General features: G+C 40.3%; 1 protein-coding gene across 1 annotated transcript in view; it reads left to right on the plus strand.

The window, feature by feature from the left end:
* The first annotated feature begins 480 nt into the window (after positions 1-480).
* Positions 481-16863, plus strand: part of micu1 (mitochondrial calcium uptake 1) — a 30298-nt gene continuing 13915 nt past the window's right edge. The window contains exons 1-6 of the mRNA XM_068567316.1: positions 481-628; positions 4624-4788; positions 5863-6055; positions 7939-8101; positions 11630-11673; positions 15033-15044. Of these exons, the coding sequence (XP_068423417.1) occupies positions 4625-4788; positions 5863-6055; positions 7939-8101; positions 11630-11673; positions 15033-15044 (576 nt within the window). The 5' untranslated portion in view covers positions 481-628; position 4624. The remainder of the gene's footprint in view (positions 629-4623; positions 4789-5862; positions 6056-7938; positions 8102-11629; positions 11674-15032; positions 15045-16863) is intronic.

Consider the following 16863-nt stretch of genomic DNA (forward strand, 5'->3'; position numbering starts at 1 on the left):
AATGAATGTTTTTTAATCAGAAATGGAATTGCCAAAGCTGTATAATTCAAAGCAAATAAACCAAATAAACAGTTTTATCATTGAACTAATATGCTAAATATTCTATAATAGTTCGATTCACAGTTATCCAATTAAATGTATTAAAAGTATATGTATATATAAAAACACATTCAATCCAATGGGATGTAAACTAGTCAATAATAACAGATTGGATTTATTTAGCGCAATATGCTTTTAGGGAACCATTTTCTGCTGTTTGCCTTTTGTTAATAGCTAAAACGTAAGACCTATTATATATCCAGCTTTGGGTAGACGCTGTGCTGAATAGGAGCTTGTAATTGCAGCTAGCTGATGACATTACATGAAATGCGTTACAGACGTTTGTTTTTTGGACATTCACACAGTGATCGTACGCACACCAACAGAGGTGGGACAGAGCCCGTCTAAACTACACGGGGCGGGGTGCGCGTGCGTGTCGCCCCGCCCCGCCCCGCTGTCCCCGCGCGGTTGTTGCTCAACGCGGAACTGCTGTTTACGCCGCGCTCCATCTCAAGAGAGGAAGACAACACGCCGGAGACTATTTTTTGTTATCATTCAGGACTGACGGGCGTTTCGTGTCCTCGCTAACGTGAGTAACCCTGACGCCAAATTTGTGTGTAACCGATGAAGTCGCCTCTTCACGGAGCGGACAGGAGACGTCATGCTAACGGTCGTCGTTAGCTTGCTAGCTAACGTTAGCTGCCCTGCGAAACAATTCAGCTACAGGAATGATGGACTCGACAGCTGAGTGCTGTCAAACCACCACGAACGTATGACACACATTTAAGACCGGCGTTGGAAACATGTCACGTTTTTGCATGTTAAACGGCTTAACAATAGCTTGGTTATATCATTGCAAGCTGACAACCACAATGTCAATTTAGCGGCTAAAAACAAAACATTGGAGTCCTTGTTTGTCATGGGAACAACTTTTCAGGTTTTTACTGACACGTTGACACCATTGTGTTTTTGACCATTATGTATTTGCCACGTTAAATATAGATATATCTAACTATTATAGTGTGCTGTGGTGAATGTTGGTGTCAAACACCTTCACGTCATCTATCACTTGCTAGTAGGGCGCTAACTTCTGCTAAAAGTAAGCCTTTCCTCATTTTACCTGGGGACTGTTTCACGTCAACCTTGCAGGTTAGGACCCTTTGGTGTCTCTGAACACGTGGGTGCCTCTGGACCCTAGTTTTCCAGCAAGAGCAATTGACCAAACTGAGCTGTAAGGTTTGTTCAGACTGTGACACAGTAAACATGTTGGACCATTAATTTGTGACATCATTACTAAAGTGTCTGAACCTTTTGTTTGACCAATTCACCTGCAGTACATACAGTGAGTGTTTGAAATTGCTAACTACGTTGTGAGTCACCATCTGTCCCCAAATAGCCCAACCTTCTAGTGGTGTTACCTATTGTCTGTATGTCAAGTGTACTTGATGCATTTGCCGGTAATACTTTCAATCAGTGGATATGTGAAGGTTGTTAAACATTTTTACAAGGTTATTTTGTCAACTTGAATTAACAACTAACTCACAAGTAAGTCATAGACCTGACTAAAAATCTAAGCAATTTAAAAGTGTTAAAATAGATGGGTAGAAGGTTGACATGCAAACGTCTCTTTGTTTGTGCGCCTTTTACTCCTAAAAATAATCCCCATTTTCTCTTTTTATTCACCACTCGGAGGTAGAAATCATCCCCATGCAACAGAGGAGCTGCAAAGTTTAGCGTCTTGGAGAGAAATGGATCACTAGTGTGTTAGGGCAAAAGACATCATTTGTAGTGCCTCAGGCTGTTGAGGCGACACTGCCCACTGTCTGTCCCTTTTCGGTTTTATAGAATGCAATCGTCCAAGTACCAAGAAGTATACACAACATAAACACTTATGTTTTTCTTGTAGGCCTCTCAACACAATGTTGATGACCAACAACGATATTACATTGCCAGGTCCAAGATAGATTGAAAGGGCTGAATGTAATTCTGGATTGAGCTGTGGGACTGGCTTTATTGTAACAGCTAGGTAGCATTGGATGTAAACTTTGAAATTATTATTATTTATTATTATTATAACTATAACGATACTAACTATAACAAAAAAGGTTAAATAAAATAAAACAATATTTCATTTTAGCTTTTAGATGTTCATATTTGAGGTGTTGAGTGATCTGATCAATTTTGGACAATCATTAATCATTTATCTTGATAACTGACTAAAACAATCTATCTCTATAAAGCTCCTGATGACTACAAGTCCTTATACAGTTGGATTATGTTACTGACACGGCAAACTCTTGTATTTCTAATGTTGTAGCTTGCTTTAGAGATGTAAAACAAAGGCAAGAAATGGGGGATTCCAGTGATTTGATGATCATTGGTGGCTGTTCAGCGTCTGTTAGGAGTGCATGGCCGTTTGGAGCGGACCGATTGCTTGGACCCAAGAAGTGCTGCTTGCAGCACTGTTGAGAACAGCTCATCTCGCGTTAACTCCTGGGAAGTGAAGAAGAGTTTGCTTGTAACGTTAGTATATCCAGCAGCAAAGGTGAATGTGTCAATAAGCGGTAGCCTGTAAACACAACTTGAGAAAGCTTTTACTAAACATATGAAAAATAACAAAATGATGTCAATCACTATATATGTTTTCTGTCCACCTTTTTACAAAATGCAGAATTTGTAATAATGTACTGTTTACCATGCTAAAACCTCACTCCAGCACACTTCTTTTTGTCTTAATCCCTGAATCTCTCTCAACATTTGTTCATTGCAGTGTGTGTTCTTGCATTCGCAAGTTTTTTTAATGTACAGCCTTCAAAATAGATTTCTTCAATGAAAGTAGTAGGTCACCATATTTTAATAACACAGTCCCTTTCAGTGTCCTGCAAGATACAGGAGTTGTAGCTGTGGTCTGGCACAGTTTTTTTCATTCAATATGGCTTTCACATTCCCAGTGCTGCTTCAAAAGGTTCTGCCACGCTGATGAGAAAAAAAGAGTCCATTGGTCTGTCTCAGCTATAAAAATCTATTTTCTATACAAGCGCCAAGCTCTCAACTGCGGATTTCAGAGATCACGGGTAACTTTCACTTTGAAAATAATTAATTTAAGCTTGGTTGACACATTCATAGACCCAGAAAAACATCAATTATACTAGCCTAAATGGGTGGTCCTCAGCTGGCAGCTTGAAGTCAAATGAACCGAGAAAAACAAATCTGTGTTTTTGTTGTTTTGTCCTTTGCCTCTTGTATATTTAGGTTTGTTCTGGCATATCTGTGTATATATCTGTAGCTGAAATGAGAAAACATTTCATAAAACCATCTGAATGCATTTCAAGCAGATCTAATACGGTCAGTGGCGGGGCCGTCAGGGCCTCCTAAGCCTTCTCTAAAGGCCTGAACGAAATCACAAAGTTATAACAGTTTTATTTGTATTCCAAAATGATTGCCTTATTTCATCATTTCACATTGTTATGAATAAGATATGGCTATTTGTTTCTAGTTTTTGGTAGTTAATGACTTTGTATGACACGCTCATTTGGTGAACGCTTTTGTCCACACAGACAAGCCAACCACATTGAGCAAGAGCTAGAGATCATCCAAAATTTAAAGTGTATCCCCATTTTTCAACAAATAAACGTGTTCAGAACCACAATTCAAGTGCTTAAAGATTTTTCTGTGCCATCGACTTTTATTTAAGTGGTTCTATTTCACTGAAAAGGTTTTTTGTCTCACTTATGTCAATAATATCTTTGGCATCGGTCTTTAAGCATCTCTCCAGCCTCATAGATTGCTGTGCATGCATGCTTGCTGTCCTTCTTAGTCCCAATCGTAATGGGCTGCCAACCCCCCCCAATTAGCATATGCCATGTCTTCTTCTGTCTTTCTACTGAATCCGTTTGGCAATCGTTGTCTGAATAGTTGATAGAATATCGACACGTGGCAGCTTCAGGCCTCAGTGGAATGAAGTTGTCTGACCCATCCTTGGTACACACAGGAGAGCTACACACCTATGGCCCTTTGCTTTGTTGTTATTCATCTTTCCATGACATGAAGCAACAGTCTGGTTTAAAAGGAAGTTCAGGAGCTTAGCTGCACTGGTTGCAATTAGTTTTATCCTTTCTTTCTGTTGTTTATTAATTGAGGTGTGTGAGGATTCCAGGACACTAATGCATTGACTTTTAAAAGTACAGTGTTGCCTGCAGAGCTGTGTGAAGCCGGATCCCACGAGTGCACTGCTATTGTTCTAAGCTTTGCCTCTTGAGATGAGTGTTAATTAGATTTTTAGTCAAATTCTCCAAATCCCTACTGAAGACTTCCATGACTTATGACTGCAGAAGGACGGAAAGGCGATTTCAGCTCTTCTGCGTCATTTAGTTGTGTCGTTTGAAACTGATTTATCTACCTATTTGTCAATATTTGCAATAACAGAGGCATTCTAGCATTACTTTTTTTCTTTAATGACATGACAAAACATTTCCAAAAACACAATTGGAGAATTTCAATAAATGTTTTGGACAGTACAGTCCTGTGTAGTCCCTGATAAGATTGTCAGCTGTTTTACTGCTTCCGTTATTCTTTTCTCTGCAGAATGTTCCGCTTGCGGGCGCTGTCCGCAGTTTCTCTTGGGCTAGTGCAGTTGTCCCGGCGCTACCACAGCGAGGCAGTGCGAGGCTCCAACCGGAGGAGGCTGATGCTGGCAGCCCTTGTTGGTGTAACTGGTGTGTCTGCGACTAGTGGGCTGCTCTGGAAAAAGTAAGTCTGGTACAAGTTATACCTGTGTGCTTCTTTTTTATTCCAAGAAAATGGCAATAGCTTTTCAAACTTGAATTTAATTTAAAAATACCTAATTTATCCCTCAAGAGGCAATTCAGGCCAAACTGGTTTGCGCAAATAAAAACGACTTGTTCACCAACCCCAAAGTCAATGTTGCCTGCAACAATGCCGTGTAACTGGGTTTTACATTTTTCTGTGATATTCCTCTTGAGCGTCACACATTCCCTATGTCTAGACACTTGCTTCTCCTCACATCATGACTTGCAAACTCCTCTATCTGGCATTGTCCCCATTAAATGAACAGTCCTTGATCTACATAGAGTAAACTAGGATTTGATTTCGGTGCAGTATTTGACAGCAGTTTCGACCTAGGCACCGACAGGAAGCAACGAAATCTGCTTTGTGTTTCGGTCCGGTAGGCACCGGACGTATTGGAACCGGTGCCATATTAGCACCGGTTCTTGGTACCCAACCCTAATTACCAAGCAGGCTGGTGTTTGGTTAAGGCAAAACAGTGAAAAGGGTGTTGACTTGAGATCTCTATGGGGACAGAATGACTGTGCCGCAGGAGGCAGAGTGATGGATGGTGCCTCGGGGTATTTGAGTCTGATGGGATGAGACTGTTCCAGACCTTCACCCCAGGCTTCATTCTCCTTGTGTCTCGTTAAACTGAATTATTCAGCCTACCCCTGACAGACTGGGCTATACATTATTATTTTTATTATTATTATTATTATTATTATTATAATTATTAGTAGTATTATTATTCCGATATTCAACTTAGTTGGAAAAATGGTCAAGTAAGTCTGGTCAAGTATGAGAACGTAATCACTTACTCATCATTTCCTCTCTGTTTTAACTGTTAAGTATCATATAGTACATACGTAGACACTGCAAAACATAGACACTACGCGCTTCCTCGATTGTACTTGGTCCGAGAGCAAAATACAAAAGAGAAATTGCAATACTAAACCTTCTTTGTAAATTACATTAAAATGTATCTCAGTTGTTAACGTGTTTCTAATCTTTTTTTCTTTTTTTTTTGAAAACTAGAGCGTATGCAGAGGCAGGGTCTTCCGTTCGACATGCTGAGCAACCAGGCGGAGAGGGGGGTGACTTTGTGAGGGATGTAGCCGCTAAGGCAGAGGCTGAGAAATTGGTGGAGACCAGCAGTGGAGACGAAGAAACAAATGAAGGCGGTGAGGGGAAAAAAAAGAAGCCACGCTCTGGATTCCGTGACCGCAAGGTAATCAATAAACAATAAACATTCAGTCCCGTATTAATTTCACCTCTAGAATGGTGTTCTGAAAGCCCTCCCAATCAATGTCCAATATGCAAACGACAGTATATTTTTGACGGAATATTTTACGAAGACACACAAAGGTAATCAGCATGCTTCGCTGCCATCGTAAACAACCGAGAGGCGCCACCCGTAAGATTTTATTGCTGTTAATTAGGCAGCAGATGACAAATGACGAACATAAGAAGAATAAAGGGTCTTTGAAACGATGCAGAATAAACACAGTTGGCAGCTCTGTCGTTGGAGGAGACGGAAGAAGGAAAGTGGAAGAACTTTAAACGTTCAATGTCATATTTGTTAGAGGAAATGTGATGCAATAGTACTTCTGACTTATGGATGCATGTCAGAATTTTGCAATCAGTCTTGCCTCAGCAGAAGCCTGCCGAAAGCATAAAGACTTCTAGAGAGCAAAGTGTTTTAGTGAATCAGAGCGTCGCAAGATTCACTAGTGTGTTGGTAAATATAGGTTGTTGTGCCAGCTCTCTCACGCTGTCAAATAAAGAGTCTTGAGGTTTGATGAAGCGTACTGACTGAAGTCAATTCTGTGTATGTGTGCAAATGTCCGAGCATGTGCATCAGTGCTTCAGATGGAGAGTGCCCTCAAATGTGAATGGAGTTGTACAGTACATGTGCTGGGAAGTACTTACTTGCAGCAAGCAGGAATTATCATTCAAATGTTTTCTTTTTAAATGCAGTACTTTAACCTTCATACTTTTAAACTGTATTGGCACTCTTGTCTCTTTTGCACAACCATCTTTTATAATCTGAGGAAGCAACAAATAAATGACTTCTCTGATTGTAGATGTGCACTTTTTGTCATGGAAAGTGTGGACATAAATGTCTGTAAACTGAAAAGAAGGGGCTTGGGTTTCCATCAGTGTGGGTGATGCAGAGATCAGTAGCCTGTAAATCTGAAGAGATGAGATCCAGAGAGAGATGACAGCGTGTCCCAGGCTCCCTGGAATTTCCACACGACTGTCCTATTACCTCTCATCCATACACTGATGGTTGTGTCCTCTGAGGGGGCATGCTCTTGGTGATTTCCCTCAAGTGCTATTAGGTCTGCTAAAGAGCGGGAACCAACACAGAAGCATGCAATCATCGCTACAGACTCATTGAGAGAATCTACTTTGATAAAAGCCTGTGCAACTCTTTCTGTTATCAAGTAGATAACAGCTTAAAAAAGCTGAAGCTGGACCATGTATTTTTCCACAGGGAGCTTGTGTTGTCCACACAATCATTCAATGTCACATAAAATAACGGTGAGGATTTACATGACTGAGCTCGGCTCCCAAACATACTGTCAGTTTCCCAGTTATGCTGCATCTGTTTGGAATTTGTGCTGAAAAGCAAATGGCAAACATTGAGGAGGCCATTGTGTGTAACAGCTGAATATATTTATTTTTTTTGTCATTTAAAAAATGTTGGACTTTGGTATGCCGGTGATGCCAATGGTGTTAGCCTTATGTGCGCTGGACACAGCTTTGTGTGGCTGTGTTCGATCGTCAATCTCCTTATATGTTTACCGGACTGTCTGATGATGCGATACTATTTCCTGTTTTGATTATGTGATAGTTGCGTCAAGAGGTTAATTTACTTCCCCATTAAGACTGTCATCCTGTTTTCCTGCCGCCACCTGCTTCTTTATTCTGGTCTCTCCTTCACCCTCTCCGCACTCTTGTTAACTTCAGATCGTTTACCTTGCGACACACAGGATTAGAATATTGCCGGATCTTTGATTTGGTCGAGGTTTCGGTATGCCAGAGGGGTGCTCGTGCGGAATGTATGAAATGTAGTGTCGTTAATTGTGGCTCTCGTCTGGTCGGCAGGTGATGGAGTATGAGAACAGAATAAGAGCCTACTCAACCCCAGACAAGATTTTTCGCTACTTTGCAACGCTGAAGGTCATCGGCGAGCATGGAGATGCTGAGGTTTACATGACGCCCCAGGACTTCATACGCTCCATCACACCGAACGAAAAGCAGCCTGAGAGTAAGTCTCCTTTTTTTCTTTCTTAACCTTTGCTTCGTCTTCATCAATGACTGCTTTGTTCCTACTGGCATTCTACAGTCATTTTCAATTGGAGGGTAAATGTTTCGACTGGGTCTGTCTCTCATCCAGGTTCTTAACCTAGAATATACCCTGAGATCATATTACTCTACTAGTAGAGCATTACTGAACAAAACCCTCTGCCCCGTCTCCTGCTCCATCCCACTGCCAGGACACTCAGCATGCGCTTGTCAGTTCCCTATTAATGACAGTTCATGGTATAACTGTCCCGCTGACTTTGTTCACAAATATGAGCAGAGGCAGAGAGGAGGGGGGCGAGTGACAGGGCTGTCCGATCCCGCTGAGTTGAGAGACTTGCGACACAGCAGTTGGTGCATCAATTAACGGGTCCAAACCAGAGCAGATCTCAGGCGTCACACATGGAGCGAGAGAGAGATATGTGATCTAAAGCAACGGGAGGGTTGGGAAGGCGGGGAGCTGAAGTTGGCAAAGACATATTTCAGCACCATGCTAGTTTTTAACTGCTCTGGTTATTCAACACTAAAATTAATTTTGGTTTACATGACATGGGAGTATATTAGGCTGTATAACTTGTGGTTGGATGTACAGTGTGTGAGGGCCATTAAATCCTGCACATTCACCCACAGTAATGGAGGCAAGCCTGCAGTTAGCACTTAATAAGAACTTAACCGGGCCTGTCACGTCTGTGGTGCTATTCCCGCTCACCTCAGCACTTCCCATGTTAACTCATGACTTGGCTAGCTTGCCCCGCATTAGCCTTCCATTTTTAGACCCGGTAACTTGCCTCCTCACTTTATGATGGCCCAGCTTTTCCTTTATTTATCCTGCTTCCAAACTGGAATTTAAGTAATGATTAGCTGAGCTCTGTTGGATAAGAGAAGTTCAGCAAAGCAGATGAAAAAGCCAACTAAAAGCTGCAGTTTACTTCAAAGGGAGCCACTTCAAGTGAAGCTAACTAACTGGCTCCCTGGGTCAATTTAAAAAAAGGATGATTAAGTCTCCGTTGCTGATTAGTCTACTTTTGTTGTTTGAATGCTCTGCAGATTCCCTGGCCCTTATATGATGAATAAATCATGACCCTAATTTTAAAACAAACACTACTTATAGCATGTAACTGCCTGTGGACAGGGTCTGTAAAGATGTACAGTGTTTCCCCTAGGTTTACAGCTGTATGGCGGCGGGGGCGTACCTCGACAACACCAACAATGACACAAACACAAAAAGCATTACTTTTTCTGTAAATAACATCATTGTATTACTCCATCTGTGCTTTTATGAATACAGAATAAAGAAAATTACAGTAACTTTAAATTAAACCAAATTGCCCTGTCAGACCACAAAAAAGGAAGAAAAAAATTGCAATTTCTTAAAACAATGAAAATACAGTTCTATCTGTGCAAAAAAATAATAATATGTACTTACTAGTAAATACCTCATTTTGGAAAACTAAAAGCAAATTGCAGAACAAAACAGAATGAGCAGATATGTGAGCATCAGGTTGTATCAATATCAGTGGCTGCAGTGAGCTGCTTTTCTCTACACATATTTAAAACGTGGTTGTAGACTTAATAAGGACGCTCTCAGCTCATGCTCCATGTTGAGATGAGATCTTTTTTCGGTTTTGAGAGAAAAAACAGCAGAAAAGACGACTTCACGGAGACTTTGTGGAGATTGGCTTTTGTCAAAACGCCAAAAATTGCCGAGTTGCACATGCACAGCGTAACCTGTTAACCGTAAACATTTACCCAAAAGTACAGGCATTTCTCCTTGTATTTATTAATGACTTTGTTTGATGTCCGTGTACTTTATAATGTGTGAAGCCGGCAGCTCATTGTTGGGTACAACACACGAGCACTTTGGCTTGTTTCACTTGGAGCAGGAAAGCTGCTCCTTGCAGGAGGGCTACTCTTGCCATCTTCAACCTAGGAGCGTTTAAAACGCAGATATAGTTGTCTGCTTTTCACGCGTCATGTTTTCTACGCTCTCTGCGCGCTGCTTTGTGCTCAGTGATCACCTGTGTGTCTGCACGTGTCTCTGCGCATCGGGACGGAACAACGCCGTGCGCGATACAGAGAGCAGTAAAGAGGAGAAGTGTTTACGCGCGACCCCGTAGAGACAGAAATGACAAGCTGTCGTGTAGATGCCATCAATAAAATAGGGCCGTTTAGTTTGTTTAATAACAGAACAATATGGAGACCTGTTTTATAGAAAAGAGAACCATGAATTACATATTGTGATCTGGCAATATAGAGAAAATTACAAGGGGGCGGAGGGGTTTCTTCAGGGGCGCGCCCCGCACCCCTAATATAATGGTAGGAGAAACACTGATATAGCAAGTGTATATCGCAAAGGTACACATAAGTGGTCCTTGTAAATTGCATGACGAGGTTGTTCCCTCTGCCCTTAGCAGAATCGATTGTTGAATAGTGAAGAATGCTGGAACCAGTTGCGTCCGATTTTAAATTTTAAGCAAAACAATGCTGCCTTTTTAAGTGCATTTGAAATGTGTTCCTAAGCTTTGTGATCCAGCCGCTTATTTGATAAATATATTGATTGTGTTAACTGACCTGATGTTTTAAGGATTACTGACTCGGCAGGGGAAGGTGGTAGGCTATTTTCAGAGGTCTTAGGTGATGAGGTTTTCTGTAATGCTGATGAAGCCAACTTCAGTTTAATGAGATTATATTCTAATCATTGCCCTCAAAGTAAATCTGATTTGATGAGGCTTGTTTTAGCAGGTCACTGTGCTGCTAGACTTCCGGCGTGATAATAAGAGCATGTGTGACTCCTTGAATATGTTATATAATATTTTAATACGGCATGCTTCATTTAACATATTAGAACTGCTGCATCACGCAGGAGCTTGGACATGAATCACCTCAACAAAGTTTTTTTAGTTTGAATTTCATTATTTGGAGGTATGGTTGTCTTTTTCACAGGAAATTCTCAACTCATGTTTGAAGTATGTTTGAATTATATTCAGCCACAGAATGAATTTCTGCTTTCTGCAAAAACATAAATGTCACAGACCAGTGCCCGGTAAAGACTACTAACTGATCCATATGTGTGTTTCTTTGGAGTTAGTAATGAACCAAAACACCCAGACACTTTGAGATACTCATTTGAATTATTCATATGTATAAATATACAAGAAAACACAGTTTTTCTTGGTATGCTGGTACATAGCTGGGTTTTAACTGATGAACAGAAGTGTTGAAGCTGAATGCTGATGATTGTTTATTTTAAAGAACTTGCAAAATGGAAATTGGTTGTTAATGGCTATTATTAATCTCCAGCACATGTCAGTGATTACAAAATAATCAGTAATGACAGCATGTAAATACATTTGCTCCGCTTCATGCGAGGCATAAATCTTAATGGTACTGCTGTGTAAGTGCTCTGCCTCACATCTTGTTTGTTATACACATTTGTGTAATCTATATATCTCATCTGAACATCTGTTTATATTTTCTATTTTTTCTTCTCCAGGTCTAGGCCTGGATCAGTTCATTGTGAAGCGTTATGATGGAAAGGTAAGAAGTGGGAAGAGGGTCAAATTTAGCAATCCTCGGCAACAGAGAAATATGTCTCAAACATTTCCTCCCTAGTTTATTAATTCACTAAATTCATAAATATACTGTAATGAGTATTTCATTTCCCAGAAAGCTGTGCTAATAATATATTATTACATCTTATTTCTTTACCCAGTCTTTGAGTAAAAAAAAGGAAATCCATTCATGCGAATTTCATTTTTTTTTGTGCTGAAGTTTTTTGATATTTTTCTTTGCCACAAACCCAATACAACAGAGGTGAATATACATATTTCTTTTGCGCCTTAAAGCACTGAAAAATGTCATTTTAAACACAGTAACATATCTTTGCAGAAACAGTATTACAGTTATTACTCTACAATTTACATACGGACATTTGTAGTAAAAAGTAGTTAAATTTAAAAGCTTAACATTCAGTAAAAATGTTAATATTCTTTTTTTAAGTTATCTTTTCAGAGTTTTCTCAGTAATTTGTCCCTTAACTCTCAAAAAATTATCCTAATTTAAAACGACGTCTGCACTTAACATTTTGGCATTATAATCCCCAGAGTACAGGGAGGGATTTATCAAGCTTGGATTTTGAATATGCATAAACAGAGAAGAAATTTTTCGTTTTTCAAAAGTAAGGTCTAAATTCAGTGCATTAGTGAGAAAACCTATAAAGTTAAGTTTGAATTAAAAAAATAATCCATGTTTTCTCATTTATAAGGTGGCATTCATTAGCAGCACATACTTTCTGTGTATACCCTCTAAAGTTGTTGATCAATTGTTATGCAGCATCTGCTTTAGTTTAATCAGAATTTGTCTTTTGCTGAACTGAATAGAATCTGTAGAATAAATCTATGAATCACATCTCTAAAATGCAATATAAGTCAGACAACTGCCACATTCATTCATCGTTTAGGCTGAAATGACATTGAAGAAAACTGTGTATAAACTGTGGTGTTTACTCAATGTCATAAATAAACACTCTAGGGGCAGGAGGATTACATTATCGTAAAAGATAACATATAAAAAAGAGATGGTGGAGCAAATTCTGTCACCAAAGAGTGCAGAAATTAATTTAACAAGAAATCCAAAATGATACCGTATGAAACACAGCTGTGAAAATGTAATCTGACATTTCTGGGTCTACTTTGTTGTTTGTTGGAAGCATTTCTGTTGTGATGTGTTCATTGCAGGTACAAGTTTTATAGGAGAAAAATGTGAATGGCTCAAAACATCATAGCGCATGTTCAGAACATTTGGTCTCCCTTCCCTCAAAAGTTAAAGGATGTTGTTTTTCACAGGCCATATCCTTGACATTATGTTTATCTTTTTCCATGTCTTAGCTTTAGCTCCTGATTTGTTGTCTCCTTCTCAACCGTCACCTCATGTTAGTTTCCAGTCACATTAATTGGGACGAGAGCAGATGAACAGAATATGAAGTATATTTTTTACCTACACCTGGATCTTATGTGCCTTCCATTGGTTAGGCCTGGTGCATAACAGCCTGGCTCAGATCAGCTCCACACTTAATCATCAAGAGGGACATGAACAAAGTGTGTCTGTTCAGTGCATAATGACTCATTTAGAGACAATAACAGCAGGTGAACTTTGGACAGGCCCTCCCCCGGCCACAGGCTGGCTTTAAAATGATCAATTCCCTGTTCTCTAAAAGCTAGCATCTTCCTGTTCTGTCAGGAACATAGAGGCTATCAATATACATCATCAAACAACATTACTTTCAATATTACTTTCCTTGATATTGATTTGTGACCATTACCTCTCACTGATCCCATGCCACATCTCTCACACCCAGCAGCCAACCGGCCTCATTCGTTTAGCATTAGTTAACCTGCAGTGTGATGATTGTAGTTTCTAACCTCATTAGAAAATCCATCAGCCCCCAGGCCGGTATAATGATGAATAAAGTCTGGACCTCATCTCCATATTGTCGTGAAATGATCCACACAGAGTCTAGTGTGGCTAGAGACAGCACTCTTTGTCACAACTTCCTCTTTTTGCTTCCTCCTGCAACTCCGTAGTGAGTTGCGGGTTTAGAGAAAGTTCCCGGAACTTTGACTCACCCATATTTCAAAAGCAGATAAACCTCAGAGATCGGGCTATTCATTAATCAAAAGTAAATGTAAAAATCAGTCGCCTCCTAAAATCAAAATGGAACACTTTTTTTATGGCCCCTTTCTACTTATGTAAATGCGTCCCTATCTCCAGGCCTCCCTTATTTGCCTGTCAAATCCCTGGTCACATGGTTTTCTCTGATACTACATTTAGCTTATATTGTCCCCTGAGATTTCCTGCCAAGGAAAGAGCTCCACTCCCTCCCTGGCTCTGCCCAACCCCTTCTTTCCCAGAGACGCGTGCCTCTACCTCATTGGCTAACTTAACACCGTAGCTAGTTGACAGAGGAATAAACTGTTATGTTTTCCTGCCTTGAAATCTAGCTAAAAGGAAACCTAAACCTACAGAGAATTATGTGGTGCAATATATGATATGTATGTGTGTAAATCATGGAGTTGGTGGAGGGTGTGGTGAAGTACAAGGGAAACCTTTCATCTGGGAGTCGGGTGGTAAACGGCAATGAAGGCTACTGTCAGAGAGGAGTGCAGTATTGTAATATGAGAGCTCTTTCAATACTTAGTCCCCCGTAGTTTGATTTAAAAATAGCTGTGTCACATACATACAGTTTGGCTGCAGATAAGTGGAAGAATGTTTAAAAGTGTACGTGTTTATAAACCTTTCACTTCTCTCAACCCCCGTCCCCTCCTGCTGACACTAATTTGTCCAGATTCAGTCTGTATGTAAACATAACACGCCCTATAGAGTTGTTTAACAACTGTTCATATTGACCCACCCTCATATTGACTCACCATGTTTATTTTATTTTTTATTTTTCTGTCCATGGACACAGTAACACAGTTATTTGAGAAGTTGTGTAATGTCATTGTTTGTGTTTGCTCAATCATTTCTTTTATCACACCTTTTGTGTTGTCTTCTGCTCCCCTAATCACTTGGGCATGCTCTCTGCTGCCTTCTGTTGATGTGACCTGGTGTTGCCATTGTTAACTGTTGATTATTCATTCGTGCTTTTATCAGCCATCCTCTCTCATCCACATAACGAGTAATCCCTCCATTTTTCTCTCTTTCCTCCCTCGTGAATAACCATCATCCTCAAACTCCCCCTTCTCCCAAACTCCTCACTTTTTCGCTGTCTCCTCCCCTAAATCATTCATCTACTGATTCCCCATTCTCCAAACCCCCCTCCCCGGTCCCTTCTCTCCTCTTCTGTCCCCCTCCCTCCCTCCTCATCTCCTTCCCGTTCTGCCTCTCTCTCTCTGCAGGACTTCTGGCAGGTATGGGGTGTGTGCCGAGCAGCATGTGTGCACCTGAATGAAAAACTGCACTTTGTATTCTCTACCTACTCCCTCTTCTTCTGTCTCTGAATTGTTTTCTATCTTTTTATTACTCACTCTCTCACTCCTCTGTAGTAATATAGAGGGCATAGCTTATTAGTGTTGTTAGTCCAGGGGAACAGCTAAATAAGTAGTTTTTCTGTATTTTTCACATCTCAGCTTCAGCAAGTGTGAAACCGGAGCCACAGCCTCGGTTAAGTTTTTGACCACCGTGTATAGGACTGAAGCCAAAATGCTTTTTTTTCTTCAATGAATTATTTCTAACAAGAAATCATTGGACTTGTAATAAAATGTAGAATTTACATTGAGCTTTTCTCTCACAGGGTATGCGCGCTGTAGGTGTTGAGCACAGCTTAATGTGGAGAGGACGGCAGTAGACCACCACTGTATTTTTTCATATGATGAGGCTGATTAAACCATGGCAATGGAAATAATTGTTTCTAATTGGCTGGTCAACAATTTAACCACATTGCAAAATAATATTAGACTACAAATAACCCCAAAATATTTATGATAACCAGGAGTTAGGTCTGTTTCTGTGTCAACCATTTTTAAACCACATTTAAAGATTGTTCATGAATCAGTACAACTTGTCTTATTGCCTGTGAGAAGTTGCCATGGTATAAGCACGATAATACGCCCAAGTGTCCTTATATGAATATAACATATTAGGATGAGGAAATGCCACTCTGCCTTATCTGTTAATTTCATATACCAGGACACTTAAACCGCTTAAAGCACTATAAATATAAATGTGTATGAGTCGGTTCATTTGAGCATTTACTTGCTACTAGTTTCCAGGGTGCTCTAAAATGTTTCACCAGCGTGCGTTGGAGAAACCTTTTGTGACTCAAATGCTTCTGATATACACACATTTATATCGGTACATGAAAATAAATAAGCCTTATCCTATAAGCTTTATCGCCTATATTATTTGGTCCTTTTGTCTTAATGCCTCCGTCAGTTATGACTCAAGGAATAAGGCAAATGGCAGGTTACAACCTGTGCACCATATAATAATGGGGAGTGTAAGAAACAGAAATAGGCACACCCCGTTGTGTGTTTGCACTATTGGTATGAGATTTTGCCCTTTGTACAGCTTGTTGAAGGCAGCTGCGTGCCAGGCCTTCCCTGCTGAATTATTGAAAGTGAAGACTTTATACGTTGCCTCTACAGGGATTATTAAACACTGCAGCACTTCTACATAATTTACACCTTAGCCATTGCCCCAAAGTAAAGTTAACATACATTTATTGTAAAATTCCAAAAGGAACATTACGTCTTGCAAAGCTGAGATGCGAAGAGCGGCTAAAATAAGTCATTCAATAGGAACTTGTGTCAGTCAATGGCCAATCATAGCAGTGCTGTTCCCCTGCACTTCCTCTGTCTTGCTTTATAAATGCACCTTTTCTTCCTCATCCTTTTTATGACGTATCAGCTCTAGCTTTTCACATGCTTTGGCACTCCAGCCTTTTTCCCAGCATGCACCGCTCTATTGCCTGGGCCTCACAGAGAAAGTAGCTGGTGGTGGCGCCTCGTCTCTGCGCATGGTGGCCTTACGGGGTTGTTTTGGACCCAGGAAATGGCTCTGTTAGCTAAACATCAAGGCTGTATTGATGTGCTTGATAGCCTCACAAAATCATCCTCTGGATTGTCCGGATGTCAGTGCTGCATGATTTCTGTAGAGCATGGTTTAGAGTCACTGAAGGCAGGACTTTAGAAATGTATCCAAACTGTTCCCACATGCTGTGGCCTTTTA

This window comes from Clinocottus analis, unplaced genomic scaffold, assembly GCF_023055335.1.
Source record: "Clinocottus analis isolate CAN_PGR_092001 unplaced genomic scaffold, fCliAna1.0.p SCAF_8, whole genome shotgun sequence".
NCBI lineage: Eukaryota > Metazoa > Chordata > Actinopteri > Perciformes > Cottidae > Clinocottus > Clinocottus analis.